Here is a 16,386-nt window from a genome sequence, read left to right on the forward strand (position 1 = left end):
GACATAATACTCCCCATATTGAAGATCAAACTCTCTTGTCAGCGCAGCGTCAAGAGCGTACTGATAACGTGTTGTAGGCATAATTTACTGAACAATTATGGAGGCTTTAGAGAGAGAGGGGGTGCGGCAATAGAGAGAAGAATAGAGAGATGTGTAATTGTGGGTGTGTGTTATCTCACCCCATTGTGCCTTTATTTATAGTAGTAGGAAGGGTAAAACCTTTCCCTTTAGGATTACAACATTTAATAGGTAATCTAATCCTAATAGGAATATAAGATACATTCCCATATTTCCTAGGATTTACACAATCACATTCCTATTCTAAATAGGACTGCAACAAAATTCATATTAAATATCAAGTTGGGCATATGTTTGGAGAAAACAATACCATATTTAAAGAAAAACATCATGCCCAACTAAGTATTTTAGGAAAAATATCGTCCCAATGAATTGTGACTAAATGTGAGTAAATATTATCCTCAAACTTATTTCTTTAAGAGTTTTATAAAGTTCCTTTAGAGTTTTATAAAGTTTTTTTTTAGAGCTCAGGGTTGACTTTGAAGGTTTAGGTTTGTTAATGTTTGGGGTTGATGATTTCAGGTTTAGAATTTTAAGGCTTTTTAACCAAAATAGTCATTGAGATTTGCATAACTCCTCACTTTAATCCTTGAGATTTGAAATAGATAGAATTGGTCTCTGATTTTGTCCATAATCAATCATTCTGGTCATTCCATGAAAGATCTCCATAAAATAAGAATAAAATAATAAAAATACCCTCAATTTTGATCATATCATTTTGGCTTATTGTTTATTAAATTTAAGGTTATTTTATTATTTTGATCCTTATTTAACATAATTTTTCGATCAAAATGATTGATCGTGGACAATCTCAATAACCATTTTAGCTAAAAAGTCGAATTTTAAAGTATCTCTAGGAGGAATTTGAAGCATAGGATATAGGCCTCGGATTTTGGACGTAATGCACAATTCATGAATTAGGCGCCACGCTCTAAGCGATTAATATAGCGAGATTTTTTTTGCCTCTAAAAAACAAATATCACGGATGCAAAGTTATTTACAATTTATTGGAATGATTTATGACATATATGGCGTTATGATGGTTGGGTTAGACATTATTACCAGTTCAACTAGCAAATTAGTTTAGCATGTCAACAAGTGCGTAAATTTTGTTGGAAAAAAAAACAAATAAGTACTTAGTTCAAAAAAAAAAAAAAAAAATATATATATATATATTTATATTTATATATTTGAAATGCGGGCCAATACCAACCGCCAACTTTCCGTACAAGTAACCTTTCTCCACGTCATCACCTATTGCCGTATTAGTAAACGAACCAGCCAACCTCCTCCTCCTAATTTCTCCGTCTCCGAAATCAATAAAAAAAAAAGAAAAAGATGCAGAGTCCACAACCAGATCCAACGGCGGAGGACGAATCCCAGGCCGTCAGCCGCCGCATCCAACGGCTGTCTTTACACCTGACACCTAATCACCGATATCTCCAAAACGACACCGCTCAGCAGCTTAGGCTGGTGGAGTGCGCCAAGGCGGCGAAGCTGACGGTGGACACGAGCAGCCTCTCAAACTACATGAGAGGAAAACACCGGGAAATCCAGGACAGAGTGTTGGATTACTTCAACAAGCGGCCGGAGCTTCAGACGCCGGTGGAGATTTTGAAGGACGACCATCGGGAGCTTTGTATGAAGCAGCTCGTTGGGTTGGTGAGAGAGGCCGGGATCAGGCCTTTCAGGTACGTCGTTGATGAACCGGCTAAGTACTTCGCTATTTTGGAGGCCGTTGGCAGCGTCGACATGTCTCTCGGGATTAAGATGGGGGTGCAGTACAGGTGATTGATTACCACTACTACAGTACTACTCTCATCTTTTTTCATTGATTTTTGTGGCATTTTTGGCTGCTGATCGCTTTGTGTATTAAGTTTGGGTGGGAATTTTGGGGAATTGAGGGTGTTTTTGACGCTGGTTTTGTGTTGTTTGATTGTTTGATTTCACGAAATCATTTAACCCTTGAATCGAATGGCTTTGGTTCTTTGTAGATTATATCATTATATATGGTGTATATGTGTTGTAAATTGTAATTGCTTATGATTTGATTGATACTGCACTAATTAATATGTTACCGCTCCGTAAGACGGGCCTTAAATATGTGCATACAGACGCATTCACACTGCGGTAGAAAGATATGAGCATTAGAGATGTAAATAGATACAGAATTGTTGCTGTGTAGATGTTCATGTTTCGGTGTACTCTTACAATTGTATACGCACCACTGACGAATGCAGTTACATCATGAAAATTTTAGTATAAAGGGCACCGAATTTGTATGATCGGTAACCCCATTCGTTGCCCCTTGTTAGGTGTTGTGTTTAGTTAATGGCTTGTCACCAAATGTGAAATCCCTTTAAATTGATGGTTCCAACAAAAGGAGGAAGAGGTTGACAAGGATTTCGACCAATAAATTGGAGTTGGATGAGTTAGTTTGTTATTTTGAAGTGCTATGCCATGTCTATGAACAAAACTGTTGGACTAAAACGAGAGTGTTGGACCACACTAAAAATTCTTATAATTTGGGGCCGTGATTACCCAACAAAAATTTTCATGCTGGGGAGAGGAAGTCTGGTGCTCAAATTTTCCTATTGCTCTGTCTTTCCCTATTTATTACATATAGTTCACATGTTGGATGCCCTTTCTGAGGGAGGGTGCTTAAAATATAAGTTAATAGAACGGGCTTAAGGTGGACTGAGTCAAGATTGGGAATATAACAGAAAAATAAAATTTAAAGAACAATTTGAAACCATACAGAAAGATCGTGAACAAGGGGCAATTGTGCAATTATAACGTTCTGAGATGGGGAAGGTTACAGAAAAATTGGAAGGTAGAAATTCTATTATAATTTTGGCTTTGAATACGAGAACTGCAATGGATTTTGAAAGGCAGAAAGTTCCATTAAAGTGGAAGGCCCGCAGAGTTCGCCATTGTTCAAAGATCACATGCTTTATTGCTGATATTTGGTGCTTGGATTCAAATGATGTGATTACATGGCTCTTAAATTGACAAGGACTTGTTATGGGGCCTCTTTTCTCCAGTGCTTGTATGCCTGAAACGCAGCATGATGCCTAATTGCACTAGCTTTACATCATGTATCTTGGCGTGACTGATTTTTTTATTAATTTTGCAGCCTTTGGGGAGGTTCTGTACTTAACTTAGGAACTAAAAAGCACAAGGATATGTATTTTGATGGTATCGACAATCTGGAGTATCCAGGTTGTTTTGCTATGACTGAACTGCATCATGGTGAGCTATTCTGCTACTCCCATTCTTTTACTTGTTTCCTTCCTTTTGCCTAAGCTGATATTACAGCGATGCTTAATGCTGGGACATTATAAGTTTATCCATACATTCATTGTGTGATTTTGTGGAATGGTTGGTGTGCCCCACACACATATATATAGACATTTAAAAGCATCTACTTTTTACAGTTTTTATTTTCGTGAAACCACAGATTGTAATTCTTAATTAGTAGTATTATCATGAGAAGGTCGAATCATGTTCAATAAACCATCCAATGAGAAAACTTTTATTAGGCATGATTATGAAGATAGTTTTCCAAGATTTATCTTGATAACTTTTTAGTTACTTTGTTTGGAGTGTTAGAGTTGATATAGACAGGGTGCTAAAATATTTATAACAACCAACGCCCATCCACTTTTGAATCTTTGATTTATTGGTGATAGTTATCCATTTTAATTTGGGTGGTGCACCGGTGCTACCCGCACAACCTTTTTTTACCTCCCACACATCCCCTGTAAATTTTTGCCCCTTGATCCTCTTCAATTCATTCAATCTGATGGCCGAAAATTGAGAGGTGTGTGTGAAAGGTAAAAAGGGGTGTGCAGAGTTGTAAAAACAAGCCTTGAGGCGTGCCTAGGCAGCGCAGTGAAGAAAATGCCTCTGCCCAGTGGGAGTAGGCTTAAACTTGCCTAGGTGTGGTCAAGGCGTTAGCTGGGGCTTTTTTCATTTAAGGTTAAGGTTTCTCACCTGCAGTGAAGAAATTATTTTATTGATTGTTGTTTTTTCCTCTATAATGTTTGATTTTGACTCTATTGTTGATTAGATTATATATAATATTAATATATGTATATATTAATAATTTTAGGTCCCATGAGGTGGCGCCTTAAGCCTCAAGGCATTTGACTAGGTGGGACTATCCATCAAACGCCTTGGCTTCGTCATTGCATTTTATAACATTGGTGGATACCACTACCCTTTAACTTTTTTAAGAAGAGACTGGTTCATTGTGATTCTCTATCATCTTTTGATTCAGATTTTCTTTGTTGTTTTTCATTTTATGCTTTTTATTTCTCAGGTACTGTTGTGTATTACTAAATCTAGAATTCATATCTTAACTGTTTTCATTATTCCTTTTTCTGTGCCTAAGGCTCAAATGTTCAAGGTCTTCAAACAGTGGCAACTTTTGATCCAATCACAGATGAATTTATAATCGACACACCCAATGATGGGGCAATCAAATGGTGGATTGGCAATGCTGCCGTTCATGGAAAGTTTGCTACTGTTTTTGCTAAGCTGATGTTGCCGACTCATGACACAAAAGGTTTTACTGATATGGGTGTCCATGGCTTCATTGTGCCAATAAGAGATTTCAAGACCCACCAAACTCTTCCAGGGATTGAGATACAGGATTGTGGCCACAAGGTGGGTCTGAATGGGGTAGACAATGGAGCATTAAGATTCCGGTCAGTGAGAATCCCTCGTGATAATCTTCTTAATCGATTCGGAGATGTCTCCCGGGATGGGAAATACACAAGTAGCTTACCATCTATAAATAAAAGATTTGCTGCCACTCTAGGGGAACTTGTAGGTGGGAGGGTCGGTCTTGCATATTCTTCAGTTAGTGTCCTCAAGGTCGCCGCCACAATTGCAATCCGATACTCTCTACTGCGACAGCAGTTTGGTCCTTCCAAGCAACCTGAAGTCAGTATTCTTGATTATCAGTCCCAACAACACAAGTTAATGCCAATGCTGGCTTCAACTTATGCATTGCATTTTGCCACGTTGCATTTGGTGGAGAAATATTCAGAGATGAAAAAGTCTCATGATGAACAATTGGTGGGTGACGTCCATTCCCTTTCAGCAGGGCTCAAGGCTTATGTGACGGCATATACAGCAAAGTCATTGAGTATCTGCAGGGAAGCTTGTGGAGGCCATGGGTATGCTTCTGTCAACCGCTTTGGTAGCTTGAGGAATGACCATGACATTTTTCAGACGTTTGAAGGGGACAATACAGTGCTCCTACAACAGGTTCTGAACAAATCACATTCTTTACACCCTCGCTTGGAATTTTCTATTTTATTTTATGATCTGGAATTTTTCATAGGATAGAACATTATGGGTGCCCAAACCATTTGAGCATGAAGTGTTAGAACAAGAGATGACATACATTTTCCATAAGCAATTACACACTAGTTTTCACTGGTGACACAGGTTGCTGGTGATCTGTTGAAGCAATATAAGGAGAAATTTCAAGGCGGGACACTCACAGTCACATGGAGCTACCTCAGAGAGTCCATGAACTCATATCTGTCCCAGCCAAATCCAGTGACTGCTCGATGGGAAAGTGAAGACCATTTGCGAGATCCTAAGTTCCAGTTGGATGCTTTCAGAGTGAGTTTTTACTTGGTTTTATGATCAAAATCCTGTCTTAGTGTATATAACAAAACTGAAACTCTTGTCACATAATTGTCCTCTGGCAGTACCGAACTTCTCGATTACTTCAAAGTGTTGCAGTAAGACTGCGCAAGCATTCCAAAACTCTTGGCAGTTTTGGTGCATGGAATAGATGCTTAAATCACCTTTTGACTCTTGCAGAGTCCCACATTGAGTCTGTCATCCTTGCCAAGTTTGTTGAAGCTGTCCAGAAGTAATTCTTAGATCTCTGTTACTTTCATTCGTTTCTTTCCATTATGATTTTGAGTTTCTAAAATGGGTTATTTATTTGCCAGGTGTCCAGATCCAAGTTCTCGAGCTGCTCTGAAACTCGTCTGTGATCTTTATGCCTTGGAGCGCATTTGGAAAGACATAGGAACCTATCGTAATGTTGATTATGTCGCACCAAACAAAGCTAAGGTATTCCTATGAAGCATGAAAAGAAGAAATATTTCCTGTAATTCTACGGTTTATGCTATCACTTTGATGCAGGATTATGGAAAATGTATTTAAGCCCGAATACGACAGAAGTAACATTGAATGCATCCTACATGTCTTTGAGGAAATGCCGTAAAAATTCAAATTCGACTGAATTCTTGTTTCTGTTTGCGCAGGCAATTCACAAACTGATGGAGTACCTGAGTTTTCAGGTGAGAAATATAGCAAAGGAACTTGTAGACGCATTTGACATTCCAGATTATGTTACAAGAGCCCCGATTGCAATGCAGTCAGATGCCTACTCACACTACACACACTATGTCGGATTTTGATTCCCACCGATTTTGTTCCTTTTTAAGAAAAAAGAAAGCAGGAAAGGGAGTTCATGTTTTTCTTACTGTAAGTTTCGAAAATAATATTTGCTTTAAAAAAAAATCGTATTTAGGCAGAACCGAGCGCAATGTCGTTGATTCGTATAGCTGACCCTCTTAGTGGGATAAGGTTTTTTTGTTGTTATGCGAGTTGGTAGGGAAAAAGGTGGATGATAGCTCTCACAATGCAGGTATATAATGTTGTAGTAGTTTTGTAAAATTATCAAACAGCATGTCTTATTCAAAAGGCAATTGGTTCTTGATGTAAATATTATGCCGTCTCTGTGTGCTAAAATATGTCCTGTAAATCGTGAATTCATTAACTTGCGAAGTAGCCCCTTTTGCAAACCCACTCTTTTTTGGCAAAAATATTCTCAAAGTTAATATATTATCGACACGACACAGTATTAATACATTTTCAACACGATATTGATAGATTATTTGATACATTATTGACACAATATTAATACATTACTGACACTATTTTTTAGTAAGAGATTTTAAACTTGAGGGTATTTTCATCAAAGAGGGCTAATAGGGATTGCGTTATGAGAGCATGACTAATTTTGGTTGGTGTATTTGTAAAACGGCTAGTAATCCCAATTTCCCATAACTTCAGCAAAAGAACTCACTCAACAGTTTTTCCCTTTTCGGGTTCTTTTGGATTTGGCTGTGGTTTTTGATACCCCATAAAGAGGTCCAAAATGACAAAAATGCTCTCTTGATCACATAGCGACCAAGAAATTCATGTTCTCTTGGATTTGAGATCAAGGGTAAAGAATGAGTGAATGTACTTTAATGTTTAAATCACACCCCTTGACATAAAATTCAAGGTTGAGCGACCATGAATCGAGATTCTTAAGTCACCTAGTGATCAAGAGAATGGGACTCCAAAAAATTTAAGTATCATCAGAGACTAGATGGTATACTAATAAAACCAATCGCCGAGAAAAACATACTAGTTAAATATTGGCTGAAAACTCGTGCTAATTCAGTTGTAAAATTGAACGCACTGCCCAAAAACTTGTACTTTTTCCTCCCCAAAGCTATTTGCAACAATTCAACTTTACAAACCTGTATCCAGTCACAAATTCAAGAGATGATTATATGTTTATAATTACATAAACTCAGTATCTAACAGGCCTGAAGTTGAGATATGCAATTCGAGCTGCTTCGCTTTTGTATCTGATATCTTCATACATCTTCAGCGATGCCTCCGAAAATTTGGTGAGTCCATCGAGAACCCTTGCCAAGCTTGCATGCATGCAGCTCAAGTTTGGAGATGATTCTTCGCTGTTTTCTGCTTTGTTCTCTGCTTCTCCGTTGTTTGCATCAGCTGTCCCCTGGTTTTTCTGTGTGACTGCTTGTTTTTCCATCAAATGACGCAGATCTGATAAGAAGGTTCTGATTGCATCAGTAAGTTCGTTAGAAGGCAATGCTCTGATCCCAGCTGCCCAGTCTCGAAAGAGAACAAATATAGGTGGGGCTACAGCTCGACGAGGGGAAAATGGCCTTCTGCTTTTGGTACGCTCCCGTGGTTGCATGATGCAGTTTTGCAGCCAACCATTGAGAGCTTCCACATATGACGTATGGCTGTTGATCCAATTTGCAAAGCTTAGGCCGAAACATTCAATCTCATCCAAAAGTTGAGCCATTATCTGCCTACGGGAATCTCCTTGGGACGACGTTGAGCTCTTTGAATGATATGCCAGTGAGATGGTTATATATTGCGCATGATGGCATTCAAGCATGGCCTTCCACATTCCTGTCAATCTACACAAAAACACCGTTCATCAATCCAAGGTTAGTGATGCTTTGAAACAAATAATATGAATTTCAAGAGTTGGAAGATAATCTTGTGGTTATTGGAGTTTTTTTTTTCCAACGTCTCAGTTACGAGAACAACATGATCCTACTTACCCCTGAGTAAGTTCCAAGAGTTGTGGATACAATTCTTCATCTCTCATTTTCTCAATCCGCTTCGATATTGAATCAACAGCATGAATTGCCACTCTTATTCGTGAATGTAGATCCTTCACTATCGCCCGGGTTTTATCAATAACTTGACTGCTACAATCCTTTGCAAATTGATTCCTAAGCTGATCACACTTTCGGTCATACACCTTCCTGATAGATTCACTTGCCTACAAGAACCAAAATAAAAATGATGAGATGATTCAACAAAAACGCTATAAAACCAAATGCATAATACACAAACTTTATCACTATCTTTTCTCCTGTACTTAATGTTAGAGAGAAATACGGTTCACAAAATACAATTACAAATTGATGTTTCCCGCAATACCTACTCCATATCCCCATGACTAGAAGCTTGCAGTTTATATTCATGGTTTTATAACTACGAGGTTATAGGTCAAATTCATGAGCATTCAAAGGCACATAAGAAGATTATCTGATGCTTGAATAAGGGTAAGCAGATCACAAGGAAGTTTGTCTAAAAGAATGCGACAATAGATTATAGAAATCAATAGATACAAGAAAACATGTATCTATACAAAAAAAAAAAAAAAAAAAAAACTGCAGGGCATCAACAAAAGTACCTTTACTTCGTCATAGAGTTTTCTTTCCCAGGCATATAGTCTCTCCAGAGTGGAGGAATGACTTCCGGCAATCATACAAAACTCTTCAATAAAATCACTGCCACTGTCGTCAGCATCATCTTTTGATGCTGTGGCAAGAGGATTCCTTGATGAGGATGACTTCGAAGATGTTGACCGCTTCCAAGTAATAATTTTTGTTCCATGTTGAGCAGCATCTACAAAACATTACGATCACAGATCTTATGGTCAGAAAGGGAGATTCTAATCAATCTGGGAAAGAGTAGTACTCAGTTGAGTGCGGCTTCATTTGTGATGCAAACGATGCATGTAACTAAAGTGAGCCAGCTGATTACACAATAAATGCCACAGAACAAATTTGAATGCTTTCACACAGAATACATATATCACAAAATTAAATGGATGAACTGTGTTTATCTGATCATTGTGCTAGAGATACAACTTCTAGCCTTAACATAAAAGACGTTCGACCGATCAAAGGATTACTAGGACTCAACAAAACCAAAAAGTGACGAGTCAAGGGAAAAGACCTTAGCCTACAAAGTTACATAAGTCAGTATAGGAAAAAGGAAATTCCTGCAATTGTTAAAGATGTATCCATGTCCAAAACCTAAATTACTTACTGGACTGGTAATTAGGTTGCGATTCACCAATTGCAACAACTTACCATGAGAAACAAGTGCAGTCTTTCCCGGGCAGAAAACGAGCTGGAAAGCCACGAAAAAAGCCGAAGCAGATGATGTGCCTACAATACAACAATCAATAGTCATAGAGTTTATCAAGCACAAACAAGAAAAAAAATGGGACAACTAAAATTATCAATAGACATGCAACATTCTTCAACCAACATAAAAAAGTTTACCTTTCGCCTCCGAATACCCAACCCTTATTTTGTTTGACTCAAGCATCCTGGAGACCTCTCTTCCTGATTCTGCAGCTCTAAAAAAGCGGTGCTCGATATCCTTTATGCTCGAAAGAAAATCTTTAGCTCTGTGAGTAATAAACTCTGAAGGGTCCTCTCTTTCTGCACAAAAGTTCTTCTCCCTCTTTGAACCAGACGGTCCAGACTGTTCAACTCCAACTTTGCCTGTCAAACTTCTAGCTCCGCCGTTGGCATTACGTCCCTCGACTGACCGTCTCCCTTCACCATTGCCTGTTTGCAGAGACCCATCAACTCCCGAGTTTAGCGAATTCGCGTTACCATCCACACTACTATCGTTTCGATTCACTGAATTACCAGAAACTTCATAATGTTCATTACTTCCATCTATTCCAACCTTTGCCCATCTACCCCTCTCCTCCACACTATGACTAGCTTCTTCACTCCTCCCCTGTCTCCACCCTTTGATATCATCAAAATTCACATCCACTCCACTATTTCCCACAAACCTAAAGCTCTCACTCTCATCAACAGGATCAAAATAATCCCAAGACGAATCTTCATCCGGCAGAGGAGGAGGAGGCGGCGGCAATGAAATATCCTCATCCACATAACTACTGCTAACCGGATTGAACCTTACAGTCACAGCTGCACCACCCCCTGACGTCATATAGCTCAACCTCACCGCAGGAGGCAAAACCAGCATCTCATTGCGCATAGGTGAGTCCGAAGCGTCGGCCAAAGGCGAAGGCGAGGGAGAGGGGTAGGAGGAGTGCGAAGGGGTCTTGTCTGAGGTGGAGAGGGACGACTCTATCAACACCTCAGCCTCGGCGTGACGGCGGAGGGCAATGCCAATGTTTCTAAGAGAGTTAGTGTAAGATACATGAGAAGCTGCTAATGCATACCTCGAATCGATTGCTTGCTTGATGAATCTCTTACGCTCTCTGCACAGCCGCAGAGCTTCGTCCTTCTCGATTTTAGAGTTGGTAGCACCCATTTTTGACGGAAAATTTGGCGACCCAGTTCACGAAAGAACGCTCATTTTCTCAGCAACCAAACAAGACCTTTTAAAAGGAAAGAGAACCCATTACACCGGAAGCACAAAGAGCTCAACTTTTCAATAAAATCTGTGAATAAACAGAGAAAAACCCTCCCTTTAAACCCCAAAACCCAAAAGAAAATGTGGGTTTTGCAGTAAATGAAAAACCCAGTTGGGGAAAATCGCTGAGAGTAAAAAGCGCAGAGAGGTGTCAGAGGAGGAGAGGAGTAGTTATTTTCTTACAAGGAAAGGAAAGGAAGGAAGAGAGCAGCGGCAACGTGTTCGAGTGATTGGGGGTCATCAAAGAGAAGCCATTAACGGAAAACTTCAAACCCCAACTGCTTGAATGCAATGAATGCCAAAGGCTCACTCCTCCACACATATACACACAGAAATTAAGAAAAAAATAAAGGAAAAATAGAAACTGCACGTCTCAGAGGGCTTTTACGGGTGGAGGGTCCTCTGAACGAATGGACAAAGGTCAAGAAAATGTGAAAAGGTAAAGCAGAGAGAGAGAGAGAGAGAGAGAGAGAGAGAGAGGGGAATCTGGCGACTGGTGCAGTACAGTGTAGTTGGCCACAGAGGAGAAGAGGTGAGCAAGCTAGCAAAGGCCCTCGTAGTGTGTGTCTGATTTCTTGTAACCTATGGGAAAAACCCTCCCAACTTTTTCTGTTTTTTTTTTTTTTTTTTTTTTTTTTTTTTTTTTTTTTTTTTAGCATTTTTCTTATTACTGTTGTATGCTCTCTCTATAGAGAAAGTTTCTAGTATGACTAAAACACGAGTAATACATTACGTGTTTTTATATAAGTGATGAAAAATTTTATTTTTTGAGTTATTAATTTTTTAACACACATATATCACCATTTGTATAATAATACATGGTTTACCATTATATTTCAGTCACACTCAAAAATCTCTCATTTCCATGCACCTAATCATCTGTCACATGTTCTTTTATCTAACTTTAGTTAACTTTCACATTAAATGTTACTTTCTCAATTTAAAAAAAAAATTAACTAAAGTTAAGTGAAATGACACGTAACAAATTATTAAGTGTATGGTAAGCATACATTAAAATTCAACTGTCTGAATCCCAAACTAAGTGGATTTAGTGGAAAGGGATCCCTTTCCATAGAAATGGTGGTTTAGATGCTTAAAATCCGCTTATCGGGAAAATTACGTTCTTTTTCTTTCTGCATACAAAAAAGAAAAAACATATGTGAGGAAATTATGGATACTTTTATTTATGAGTTAACTACATTTTACAATCGTTAAATTTTGAATAAATATTATATTACATTTTAAGGTATTGGAATTTTTTTTAGCACACGATATATTTTACACTAGAGTGAGGGAAGAGTTCGGCTAAGCCACACAATGAGCAACCTAATTTGGTATCAAATTAGTTATCCACGAGATTCGAACCTAAAACTTCTTACTTACAAGTAAAGATGAATACTAGTATTGAATGGCAAAGTATTAGAATTGTATCAACTAATATCTACAGTTTAATTAATTGCTTGATAATTCATTAAATGGATGATATGGTGAGCTTGAGGTCCTTGTATGGGCTAATGTGTAAGCCATATTTAAATTCATACGACCTAAAAATCTCATAGATGAGAAAATTAAAACCACATTAACCATTTTAAAAATCAGCTCAAACTTAAAAGGCGTAAATGGAATAAGCCTTTTATTTATTTATAGGCCAAATCGGATAAATGATTCATGTGGTCATAAGGTATTCGAAAGATAGCCCCTGTGCAAAAAAAACTCGGGTTTAAATCCCTGTGATGTACTCCGTTGGCAAATTTAGTCCAAAAGTGATTTTTTCCGTTAACTATACGTTAAAAATGATTTTTCAGGCGCTCTCTCTCCTAAAAAAGTAAAGAGAGAGAAGGGAACGGACTCATAGCTCAACCTCTTCTCTTTCCCTTGTTCTTTTTGTGCAATGACCAAAGCTTTTCTTCTCTTCTTCTCCAAAGAAGATGGTTCTACAAGAAGAACCCCAAGAGCTCCAAAACCCTCCAATGGAGTTCGATCCTTTATTATTCTGCGAAGAAGGATTTGAGGAAGATTTGGGAGACATCATTTGATTTTCCTGGAAAGTGATATGTTCTAGGAAAATGATGAACTTTCCTCTCTAATCTCCAAAGAGGAACAAACCCATTTGTGTTTCAATGGAGAAATCTCATATGGGTCTTTGATGGCAGCTTGGAAGGAGGTGGTTGAGTGGATTCTGAGTGTAAGGGCACACTATGGCTTCTCCTTTTTGACCGCCATTCTGGCTGTGAACTACTTTGATAGGTTCATTGCCAGCCGGCCGTTTCAAAGAGGCAAGCAGTGGATGAGTCAACTCGTCGCCATCGCCTGCATCTTGTTGGCCGCCAAAGTGGAGGAGACTCATGTGCCCCTTTTCTTAGATTTGCAAGTACGTGTAAATTTTCATTTGTAATTTGAGTGTTTGTGAAATTGTTAGACTATTGTGTTTATTGGATTTCTCGTGATTGTGATTAGGTGGAGGAAACAAAGTATGTTTTCGGAATGGAGCTTTTGGTGCTATTGACTTTCAGGTGGCGAATGAATCCAGTGACCCCATATTAAATTTGCTAACGGAGTACATCAAAGGGGTTTAAATCCAAGTTTTTTTAGCATAGAGGCTATCTTCCAAATATCTTATGTTGATGCACAAAATCAATGAGGACTTTGGTACAACAGAAAGTGTTAAGTTTGTGACTTTCGCTAGATTGCTCCAGCACTAGTGTGGATAAGTATGTAAATGGATAGAGACAGGGAAGCAAACACAAGATGTACGTGGTTCACTCAGATTGGCTATGTCCATGGAGTAGAGGAGTTCTCATTAATTGTGAAGGGTTTACACAAGTACATAGGTTTAAGCTCTCCTTTTGTGAGTACTAGTGAATGATTTAGTACAAATGACATTCAGAAATATTGTGAGAGAATGATCTCAATTTATAGAAGAGAGTTTCTAGTTTCATTCTAACATTGACACGTGTCATGTTGTGATTGGCTTCCGATGTTGACACGTGTTGCGTTATGATTAGCTTCTGATGTCGACATGTGTCACGCTATGATTGGCCTCCTGGTTGGAGGGAAACTCTTATAGGTCCTTGATGGTATAACGTTGACCGGTGCTCAGTAGTTTCGAGATTGGTCAAGTATGGTACAAACAGTGCTCCCCTAAGTTCCCGAGTGAGGGAAGCTCCCCGGTTGGGGACTTGCAAAATCCAAGCTATTGAGTAATCACGAAACTTCTAAGTACCGAAGTGTGGTATCATTTTCACTTGCCTTATCTGTCTCATGTAGATGTGTCATCTTCTCTGGAAGTACTTTTCCTCCATCCATGGGTGGTATCTTTAACCGATGAAGATGCACAAGGTAATGTATCAATTTCACTTGAAGCTTACTTGTAGTTTCGGGCATGGTCAAGTGCGATACAAATCCTATAGTAGGAGTCCCCCAAGTTGTCGAGCTAGGAGATTTGCCTAATAAGGTAACAGACAAGGTAAGCAATCAGACTTCCAAGCAAGCAACCTGGATTTGAGGTTCGACTTCGGCTTCCGGTTGATTGTTCTCATTCTTCTTGTGTCGTAAACAGCAACAAGGATAAGGAGAAGCAAATGGAGAAGAGATGATATGAGATACTTTTGCTTTTGAATAAGTAACTTTCCACAGGCTTATTCTTGAACTGGGCTGGAGGGTTTTCTGGTTTCCTCCAGAGTATAAGGCCGACTCAAGCATAAGATGTTGAAGAGGCAGTCAGTTCCTAACTGGAAGTTTAATTCCAAGTGCTGACTGATTACTCTCTTTCTCATTGTCTTGCAGGAAAGAACAAGGCCAAAGGAAAAGACAAGGAAAAAGCATGATATGGGATACTCTTGCTCTGGTGTGGCTTGTTTGCAGACGTATTATGAGGAGGAAAAGAAGCTGAGTATTTCGAGAGACTCTATTGAGAGTGCCCTCTCGGATGTGAAGAAAAGTTGAGCATTTTTTTTTATTTGCAAGTCTGCCTGGCTGTGAAGGATGAAGGTCGACATATATAGGAGTCTCCCTAACAACAAGTAGTATTGTTATTCCTTTACCCTTCTTGGTCATAGCAATGTAGTGGGAGCTGCAAGCTTCACGTGTTTTAACTTTGTCAGAGCACTTTGAAAAAATGGTATGTGGTATCTGGAAAGCTGATGTTGCGTGTGAAGATTGCAGACAAGCTTTATCCAAGGAAAGCTGGCTCTCGAAGTTCGGAGAGTGGTGCCTCTTCGGTTTTCGAGCAAGCAATCTTGTCAGGGATCTGCCTCTCGAGATTCAGAGAACGGTGCCTCTTCGATTTTTGAGAAAGCAATCCTGTTGGGAGTTTGACTCTTGAGATTCAGAGAGTAGTGTCTCTTTGATTTTTGAGAAAGTAATCATGTTAAGAGTCTGGCTCTCGAGATTTGGATGACGGTGCCTCTTCGATTTTTGAGCAAGTAATCCTATTGGAAGTTTGGCTCTCGGGATTCGAAGAGCGGTGCCTCTTCGATTTTTCAGAATGCAATCCTGTTGGGAGTTTGACTCTTGAGATTCGGATAGTAGTGTCTATTCGATTTTTGAGAAAGTAATCCTGTTGGGAGTCTGACTCTTGAGATTCAGAGAGCAGTGTCTCTTCGATTTTTGAGAAAGTAATCATGTTGGGAATTTGGCTCTCGAGATTCGGAGGGCGGTGCCTCTTCAATTTTTGAGCATGTAATCCTGTTGGGAGTCTGGCTCTTGAGATTCGGAGAGCTGTGCCTCTTCGATTTTTGAGCAAGCAAACTTGTTGGAAGTGTTTTCTCAAATGTGAGTAAAGGTTGGGGATTTTTGCCAGTTTGCCTTGCCATAGAGCACGGAGGTTGACACACATTGGGACTTTCTAGTTATCAAGCAGTGGTGTTGTTCCTTTACCCTTGTGGGTAATAGTAGGGTAGCTGGACCTTCAAAATTTATGTGTCTAACCTTTGTCTAAGATCTTTGGCAAAGTTATCTGTGGTACCTGAGGAGCTGATGTTGCATGTGGAAAGTGGTGCCTCTTCGGAATCCGGAGAGTGGTGCCTCTTCGATTTTTTAACCAACGGCCCTGTTGCCCATTCTTTTATAAGGGCACCAATTGTGTGCAAGAAGTACATTCAGAGAGTTATTGCAAGAAGTACATTCAGAGAGTTATTGCTTGTAGGAATTTTCCCCTTACTTCATAGATTTATTGCACCTCATTTCTCCTTCATCATTTCTGAGAATGTCTGGCCCATCCGACCGTCGTTTTGACTTGAACTTTGGTGAAGAGGTAGC

At 39.1% G+C, this 16,386-nt stretch overlaps 2 protein-coding genes across 3 annotated transcripts; one reads left to right on the plus strand and one right to left on the minus strand.

Annotated features, from left to right (window-relative positions):
• The first annotated feature begins 1,350 nt into the window (after positions 1–1,350).
• LOC126604241 (acyl-coenzyme A oxidase 2, peroxisomal-like) lies at positions 1,351–6,864 on the plus strand. Of its 2 annotated transcripts, none has more exons than XR_007616529.1 (7): positions 1,351–1,865; positions 3,215–3,330; positions 4,475–5,355; positions 5,539–5,718; positions 5,923–5,974; positions 6,057–6,180; positions 6,375–6,546. XR_007616529.1 is itself a non-coding variant. In XM_050271400.1 (7 exons), exons 1-7 carry the CDS (start codon positions 1,417–1,419, stop codon positions 6,528–6,530), a joined length of 2,073 nt encoding a protein of 690 aa, XP_050127357.1. In that variant the 5' UTR covers positions 1,355–1,416; the 3' UTR covers positions 6,531–6,864. The 2 variants fall into 2 exon arrangements, 1 of the variants encoding a protein (XP_050127357.1); XM_050271400.1 differs by having other exon boundaries at positions 1,355–1,865; positions 5,808–5,974; positions 6,375–6,864.
• A 718-nt stretch (positions 6,865–7,582) lies between these two features.
• LOC126604240 (protein ALTERED PHOSPHATE STARVATION RESPONSE 1-like) lies at positions 7,583–11,688 on the minus strand. The gene is made up of 6 exons (XM_050271399.1): positions 11,311–11,688; positions 10,011–11,092; positions 9,816–9,893; positions 9,131–9,345; positions 8,490–8,713; positions 7,583–8,342 (listed from the first exon to the last, which is right to left on the minus strand). Exons 2-6 carry the CDS (start codon positions 11,023–11,025, stop codon positions 7,697–7,699), a joined length of 2,178 nt encoding a protein of 725 aa, XP_050127356.1. The 5' UTR covers positions 11,026–11,092; positions 11,311–11,688; the 3' UTR covers positions 7,583–7,696.
• Positions 11,689–16,386: the final 4,698 nt, after the last annotated feature.

The sequence above is a fragment of the Malus sylvestris genome, chromosome 15, assembly GCF_916048215.2.
Source record: "Malus sylvestris chromosome 15, drMalSylv7.2, whole genome shotgun sequence".
Taxonomy (NCBI): domain Eukaryota; kingdom Viridiplantae; phylum Streptophyta; class Magnoliopsida; order Rosales; family Rosaceae; genus Malus; species Malus sylvestris.